The 8585-nt window shown below is 40.1% G+C and overlaps 1 protein-coding gene across 4 annotated transcripts; it reads left to right on the forward strand.

Annotated features, from left to right (window-relative positions):
* The first annotated feature begins 1993 nt into the window (after positions 1 to 1993).
* osr1 (odd-skipped related transcription factor 1) lies at positions 1994 to 8073 on the forward strand. 4 transcript variants are annotated; one of them, XM_058796157.1, is made up of 4 exons: positions 1994 to 2230; positions 5552 to 5568; positions 5726 to 6406; positions 7253 to 8073. In XM_058796157.1, the coding sequence occupies exons 3-4, from the start codon at positions 5745 to 5747 to the stop codon at positions 7383 to 7385; spliced, it is 795 nt and encodes a 264-aa protein (XP_058652140.1). In that variant the 5' UTR covers positions 1994 to 2230; positions 5552 to 5568; positions 5726 to 5744; the 3' UTR covers positions 7386 to 8073. The 4 variants fall into 4 exon arrangements, with proteins under 4 accessions (XP_058652140.1, XP_058652137.1, XP_058652139.1 ...); XM_058796154.1 differs by lacking the exon at positions 5552 to 5568; XM_058796156.1 differs by lacking the exons at positions 1994 to 2230; positions 5552 to 5568 and adding an exon at positions 4574 to 4745.
* The last annotated feature ends 512 nt before the right edge of the window (positions 8074 to 8585 follow it).

Consider the following 8585-nt stretch of genomic DNA (forward strand, 5'->3'; position numbering starts at 1 on the left):
GTGTACGTTCATGTGCATGTGCAGAGCATATTGTGTGTGTGAGCCGCGCTTCAAACGTGCGCAACTCGCGCTCGCACCAAATCTATTCTTTACAGTTTGTTTTCTTTTTCCCTCAAAAAATGTAAATGATGTCTAGCTGCTGTTTTTTATTATATGCAGCCGAGGAGTGGGCGCATGGCTTCCGTGGCAGGGTTTGCTGATTAATTTCCTGAGGTCAGGGCTATTGCGCTGTGCTTAGTGATGCAACATGGACTCACAGACAGCCAGAATTTTCTCATAAAATCAACAGAGAAAATTCAGCCGGAATAAACTGCATGGGCCTTTTGCACTCAGCTTTTTACCTGTCTCCGTGCAGATGATCGGTAAAATTGCCATAAGGATAGTTTGATGGCTTGTGCATTTGAAATAAGATAACAAGCAGTTAACAAGTAAATCCTTGCATGAGAGACGGAATTAATCCAACATCTAAGCTTAAACAAAACCCTCCAAATATCTCACACATGAATACACACTCCCATTACAGAACTTGAATGTTTGAGTTTTCACTTCTGATTGTTTTTGTTCACAGGCTTTTCAAACAAGTGAAATGCATGACTTAGAGGTTCCAAATTTACTTCCAGCTCTCAGCAAACGCACCTAAACTAGCTAAACAAAGCCTACGGATCACTTGAAAACAGGTAGTTGTATTAGAACATGTTTGGAACTGGATTCTGCACGAAGGTAGATCTCCAGGAGTGGGGATGAGATGAGCACCTCTGCAGTAGCTGGGTTGCAATTGTACGCGCTCTCGCCACCAGGTGGCGCGTATTGAGCGCTTAACAGATGCACAGCAGCGTCCTTGTCTTGCTCTGACCCACTGAGACTGCTGTCTCTGTGCGTCTCACAAGAAGGAACCTGCGACCTACATCTCGGAGGAATTTATGTGGTATGACGTCACAACAGATTTCCCTAGTCAACGAATCAGAGTTAGTGAAAATGTACAGTTTATTTCCTATTAAAACAGAGGACAAAAAATAATAGAAATATAGAAAATTATTTATTTTTTTCATTTCAATGCGTGCAATGGATTCGGAACTTAGGAATTTGTTGAAATCAAAGAGCACGTTCCATTTAGATCATTTGTCTATTTCTATTTCCATTTTAACTTAAACTAACTTTTCTTTCTGTTTTATAGCCTATACAACTGTGAGATTACGTGAATTTTTCACCCTCACAGTTTACACTAACCTAGGTGTGTTTGACCCCAAGAGGAAAAGTTTATAGCAAGAATTTCCTCAAAGAGCAGAGCTCGAACTTCTCGAATTCACATTTCCTGCATAACGCAAAAGAAGCCCGTCCTCTTAATCTGTCTTCGCTGGGGTCGGGGTGACAAATTGACTAATGATTTTGGGACGTTTAAAACCGGTCTCTCATTTCTTTCTCGCAGAGAGCCCAAGTTAAAGGTGGCAGTTGTATATTTACCTTAATTAATACAAAGTGAAGCTTGATTTGTAGCCGCCCCCATCCCGCACAGAAGCAGAATTCTTTGACTTTCTGCGTTATGTTGTGTAGGCTATTGATGAGCGCGTTAATTAAATAAAACCATTTTGTTACCCGAAGCTCGGCTTTGGGATGTCAAGTTAGTCTTCGTCCGATAATAACAGGCTAATAATAATAATAATAACAACGAAAGAATACACAGCCTAATGTTCATGCATTTAAAATTTCTGTTCATTTCTCTTTCCGTCTTCGGGATACTATTCTCATCACGTGCAAGTGGTGAAAGACCTGCAAACTTTATTGACAACGTAAAACTTTCAAAGGTTGCAGAAGGGTTCAGTCCTCTGACATGTATACGCAGTGATGTGCTCGGTCCTCTAGAGTCGAGCGCTGCTGTACCAGTGGAGGAAACTTCACTTCAGTATGTTGGGGGTTTGGCTGTATGACGTCGCGGGTTGGGTTACAATAAAGAGGCGGTTTGACTTTGGGACCACAAGACAGAGCTAGAGTAAGAGAGAGAGACACAGAGAGTTTCTACCCCGAGTAACCAAATACTCACAGCGCACAACCGCTGGACCACAGCTGTGCGAACTTCAGTGTTTTCCCGTGTCTCTGCCGCGAGAACATGCTGAGGAAGACGAACATTTCTCCGATCCGCCTGAGAGTTTTGCACTGAATTTTGAAACGCTGTGGGACGACTAAGTGACCGTAAATCCTCTTATTCTGGATCGTGCCGCTTCACCAAGATCTGGTAAATATTTTCTGGCATTTTGGAATATTTTTGACAAGCTTTTACTACTTTTGCAAGACATGTAGTCTGTATATTGGCGGTGATTTCCTGCGGTAGGCGTGAACAACAAATGTGTAATGTTCAAGTGCACTCGAGAATGAATTAGTTGGGCAAGAAATTGCTTGTAAAGCATGCCGGGCAAAACTTTTCAAATTTGTAGTAACTGCATTGCAATTGCATAGTAATTTGTTGTTCAAAGCAGATAAAAGTTACGGCAAAGTATTTAATGTGTGAATGATGGTCTGTTATAGTGATCGGTCAGTGGTCAACAGGTGGGATGCGCATTCTAGACTCTTATTGATCATAAGTGGTGTGAAAACATCGAAAATATTTGTTTGAGGAATGAAATAATTGTATTTTTACAACGTTAATATTACTCAAATAAATTAATAAATAAAATAAAAGATTCGCATATATCTGAGAGATTGTAGCATAGTCTATGGAAAGGTTTGAAGCCGCTGTGATGTCATCCGATGTTTTTCGTTAAAAACTATAACAAACGTGAATTCGTAGAAAGAAATCGTGAACTTTAGATTTTATTATGCATCTGTAGAAAGTTACACTTTTTCCTAAACCACGCGTGGCCTTGTGGTCGGTGGCCTCGAGTCGTTTTTCGTGTAGGCTATGCTTTGAATGGACCGCTACAGTTTTACACTGATGCTCGGTGTTGAGAAAATTAGTTATTCGTTTTTTCCGGTTTATTTTAAGCCCTATTCGTTCAGAGTGTCTTGCGGAAACAGCAAAATTGGCAAAAAATAAAACCAAATATATTTTGGCACTTAAGAAAAATTACGAAATCTTAAAACAAAAACAAAAAACTAAACGTGTCTTTTAAAGTAATGTGGAATATATAGGCTATTTGATTTTTTTTTAAATATAGGCCTGTTTTAAAAATATGTATTAATAATTGTTTTATTTTTTTTATTTGTTATTAGCTGAACGCTTTAATTTTGAATTTAAAGTGTTCTAAAAGGCCTTTAAGTATAATCTAAATAATCCAACAATTTAAACTTATTAGGTATTGATAAATAAATGTTAGAATCAATTCAAATAACAATGCCACTGAACGTTTCAAATTTTGGCCTAATATATTAATGTAAAAAATCTGTGTTGGATGCCACTCTTGTCCAAAATGACTACTGTCAAAACATTTCAATTATTCACGATTTGTTTCATTTATAGAGAGAAAATTCAACGAATGTAGATATCACAACAAGTAGCCTATAATTAAAAAACAAAGCATTTAAAATTAGTATAGGCCTGCTGATATATAAAGTATATCAGTATTTTGAGAGTAACGTATTCAGCTTTAACATTTATAAGATATAATTTGAGCTGACTACACAAGATGCATCAGAGTAAATCTGGCACAATATGCATTGGCCTTTATTTATTATTTTAAAATGTTACACTGTCATTCTTTTCCGTATGCTATCGTACAGGCAAACACATTTTACATAAAACTGCAAACACACACACACACACACACACAAAAAAAAAAAAAAAAAACACTAGGCCTTCTCCACAATACTTAATATATATATTTGTATATTTAGTCAACTGTTTGACGGTGCATAATGAATGGTGTGTTTCCCTCTCTCCAGGGTTAAGTGATCACATCCTCTCGGGGGGCTGCGCGGAAAAAAGAAAACATACACTTACTTGATAATCGTTGCACAATTGACCAAAGGCCCGTTGTTAACGCATGAACCTCGAGACCGTGATTAATTCCTGTAATACACGTCGAGATTTCTCTGTGATCTCCGTACGCGCGACGGGCGCACATTCACACCTACCGAGAGATAAAACACTGATGACCTCCGCGCGCTCAACGCGCTACTGATGAAAGCTGAGCAATCACAGTTATTGATAAGAAAGATTGCTGATAGACAGAGGCCACAATGGGGGCGCAAACTGCAGGCACTTGCCATGCATCTGACAATATATTCTTGGAGTATTTGCACACTGATGGGTGTTTGCAGAATCCTAATTTTTTGATACATTAAAAAAAAAAAAGAAAAGAAAAAAAAATCACCACATTTTGAGTAGGACGTGTCACGTTAGAGATCTACATCCCAGGGTGGAATGGTGGTAGACCCGAACTCAGCAAACTGTGGTGTGATTTTCGAGACTCTTTCACCACCTTGTCTGGGATAGACGTCTTTAGTCCCACAACACTGATTGGGCCTGGCGTGGGGGACAAAATCTGTGACATTTACCCAGACACAGCGCGCAAATCCGACTAATTAGCCACCAATGTCCCGGGAAAAAAATGTCCAAGCACTTGTGAAATCCCACAATTCAGAAACGGCTTTTCTCCCCAAAACTTTCAACTGGCGTTAGATTTAACGGTTAAGCAGACAGCTCAGGTAGCACATTCCCCTCCGTCACTCGATTTAAAGGTATGTGGACTTCAAAGGGTTAAGGGTACGAGCCTGTTCTCGGGAGCGAGTCCTGATCTCCTCTAATGACCCCCGTAAGTAAAAGTCAATTACTTCTGCGCCATGATCAGAGCGTCCAAATCCCCGGGGGAGCTTTGAGCTTCAGAAAGACTAATTAGGGCTATTTCACTTTTTATTTACCGCGGATCAGACTCTCTCCGCATCCTGAGTGTATTATTCGGGACAGAATTACACACAAATTAAGCGTCATTCTTTGCATAGATCTTCAACTGGAAATATTTCTAGCGACTTGACTTTATTATGTTTTTTTCTTGACCTTTGTTGAACTTTCAAAACATGACACACAGGCTGTGACTTTTAAACAAATTTAGCAGCTCTTTGACCTTATCCATCGTAACTAGAACCATATCTGGCATATAGTCGTTTTGTATTCACAGTAATCTAACACACAACACGTTGTTGCATTTCACGTGGTGCTTATAAAACTATGTGAAAAAAAATCCTCCAGACGATATGAGTAACACTGTAAACACACCAAGCCTGTTTGCATGAGTGTGTGTGTGCTTGTAGTTCCTGATGAGACAAAGAGGAGTTATTGTGCTTTGTGTCTGTTCTCATCCAACCAGATTAAACAGTTGAGGCAGGTATGTCACCTGCTGTCTTTCGTCTTCATGGCCATAGGCATATTTTCGGCATGCAGAAGACGCCTACGCCAAAATGTACATGCACACACACTCATCTGGCAGGCTTGAGCATTGCTTTGTGCTCATGTTGGCGTATGCGCTTTCAATATGTCAGACAAGGTGCCTCGCTTGACAAGTGCACTTTATGTCTTGACGTGAGTGTGAGCATGTTTTTTTTTTTTTTTTTTTCTTTTTAGGGAAGTTCCTTCAGCCTGTAAGGACTAAAGCTAAGTAACGCATAATATAGGCCTATAGAAAACGGAAAATGCAAACTTAGTGGGTGGATTCTCAATAGATGTCTGAAGGTGTATTATTTTTGAGACTGTGCTAATCGCTCTTCATTAATTTTTCTCTGATTTTGTCTCCTACAGATACTTTCTGGAATCAGTCATGGGCAGTAAAACGCTTCCAGCACCCGTGCCCCTTCATCCTTCTCTGCAGCTGGCGAACTATTCCTTCCTTCAGACCTCCAACGGGCTGCATTTGCCTGCCGACCACATGCCCAGCATCTACAGTTTCAGTGCCTTGCACGCCGTCCACCTGCACCAGTGGACTCTGGGCTACCCACCGTTCACTTTGCCACGCTGCACCTTCTCTAAGCTACCTGGCTTGGTGGACGCCCGCTTCCCTCTCCCCTCAATCCCTCTGTTTCCCCATCTCGTCCAGCCCGCCAAACAGGAGTCCCCCGGGCCTGGGTCTGGAGCATCCAGCAAAAGCAAACCCCGTTTTGACTTTGCCAACCTGGCAGCAGCCGCTACGCAGGATGACGCCCTGAAGGCGGAAGATCTGAGCACTAACAACGGGCATGTGCGTTCGCCCTCATTAGGCTGCCTGCTGGATGTGGCCAAGCTCTCCTCGCCGGAAAGAAAACCAAGCCGAGGACGACTCCCATCCAAGACGAAAAAGGAGTTTGTGTGCAAGTTCTGTGGCCGCCACTTCACCAAGTCCTACAACCTGTTGATCCACGAGCGCACGCACACAGATGAGCGGCCGTACACTTGTGACATCTGTCATAAGGCCTTCAGGAGGCAGGACCACCTGAGAGACCACAGGTAAAGACATATCAGTACACTGATACACATCTCAGATCAGATGATTTGGAGCCGATATTGAAATACATTCCTGCTCATACCTGCCCATTCTTAAATATATGGTATCACAAACTCCGGCCCACACACAGACACATAACTACCTGCAGATTCTTTTCCAATCAAGACCTCATCATGCATTACTGCATAATGATCTCTTCCATCGTTCCAGTCAGAAAATAACAGATAAATAATAAGATAAATTTAAAATAATATTGTACATATATGCATATACAAAAACAACTAATAATCTATATATAATTGAATTAATACTTTTTATGTGTGTATTTAAATCAGTGTGTATATATCAATCAATCAATTTATCTTATGCACATTTTTTATTTAAACAAAATATTGAACTTAAGGTTCTGCCTTGCAGAAAAGATTCAGACAAGCAAATCAGTTTCTGTCTTTCTTTCTTTTTCTCAAACCACACCTGTTCTTGTGATTTATGACATTTGTTATTCCAGAATTTTGAGAATGATTTAAATTAGTTGAGACATGCTGAACAATTCTTCAGTTATGATCTTGGCTCTTTTCCTGACTGACAATTATCACTAGATATACATCATGTTTGTAATTTAATTAACATTTGCAGACTCAAAGATTTGTCATAACAAGACAGCTAACTATTGCGCTATCTTTGCCGTCATTTCAGTAGTTCACATTTTTTGGCAGAAAACTGCAGCGCAGGATATTTAATCCTAGAAAAGAAGCTCAGACAACTTTAAAATCTGTGTTGTTTAAGTTGTAAACATGCCTACATCCATTAACAAACCACAACTATTCTCTCTGTTTTGTTCTCTAAAGGTACATCCATTCCAAAGAGAAGCCATTTAAATGCCAAGAGTGTGGAAAGGGTTTCTGTCAGTCCAGAACTCTTGCTGTCCACAAAACATTACACATGCAGGTCAAGGAGCTCAAACCAGCCAAGATAAAGTGAAGGCATCTGTTTCAGTCAATGGGGACGCTATAAAACCAAACCTAGTGACACCAGCCAATAACATTGTCATTCCAAGGCCACAGAGACTCCATCTGAGGGCCGTGGACCTCTGTGTACGGCTTAACGCACCAAAGATGGATTAGGCCTGACCAAAGAGCTTCCTGAAAAGGCATCCTTCCATAATCTACAGCCATGGTGCCTTAAAAGTTTGACTGATAAAAAGGAATGGAGAACCCGGATAAGAAGTCATGGAACTCAGCAGAAGCTTTAACATGGATTTAAGACAATCAAATTGATTGAACAAATAAGCAAGAAGAGCGCCGACACCAAAGAGAACAGCTACAGTGAGATCTGTGATTTTAGTCTGCACTGCTCCATTCCCAGTGATCTGTTGTTTTATTTTTGTAAACAGTGATTTTTCCAGATATTGTTGACATTGTCGTTGATGAAGGCAGACTCTTCGGACCTATGCAGTTACTGAGAGCCCACCAAAGCTCTCGCATTTAAACCCCGAAGTCAGTCGAGCAGTCATTTCTTCTAACCAAAGACACCTTCAATCATGTATTTCCTCCTTTTGTACAGATTCCTTTTTTGTATAATTGATATTTGGCACTTTAATCTGATTATTGATTATTTACATATATCACTGGATTCCTTAAACTTATTTTTGAAAATAAATAGTCATTTCTGTATCAAATGCACGTTTGTTGTAATCAATGCAAATCCTAACCATACTCTTCTCAGCATGTTTCTAAAGTCAAAAAATTTTAAACCTAGAGATACAGGGGTACAACTGGCACAAATAAAGGGGATTTGTCTTCACAGACTAATTCAATATTAAACAATAAGCAGGGCTAAACAATGTGCTCCACACTTGACTGAATAAATCAATAAATAATGATCTGTGATGTGAAGACATGGACTGACTTCACATTTGCCCTGGAGGCGACATCTGCTGCTGTCCTTATAAGCATCTTGATTCTTTCTCTGAGCTTTAAATCACTGTAGCTTTAAAAAGCCATCAGAGGGCATGAAAGTACACATATTCATAGAGAAATCAGAGCAAACAGACACGCCTGCAAACACAATTCAAAGGTTGAATGGGGTGTTTAGAGAGATAAAAAAAAGACTTGTTCTAGACAGAGAAGGATTTATCAGTAGTGTTAGATCCTTGACTCTAACCAAACACGGACGGATCTA

The sequence above is a fragment of the Onychostoma macrolepis genome, chromosome 13, assembly GCF_012432095.1.
Source record: "Onychostoma macrolepis isolate SWU-2019 chromosome 13, ASM1243209v1, whole genome shotgun sequence".
In the NCBI taxonomy this organism is placed as follows: domain Eukaryota; kingdom Metazoa; phylum Chordata; class Actinopteri; order Cypriniformes; family Cyprinidae; genus Onychostoma; species Onychostoma macrolepis.

Coding starts and splice junctions, on each gene's coding strand:
- osr1 (XM_058796157.1), top strand. CDS start 5,745: ATGGGCAGTAAAACGCTTCCAGCACCCGTGCCCCTTCATCCTTCTCTG. Junction 6,407..7,252: donor GACCACCTGAGAGACCACAG/GTAAAGACATAT, acceptor TGTTCTCTAAAG/GTACATCCATTCCAAAGAGA.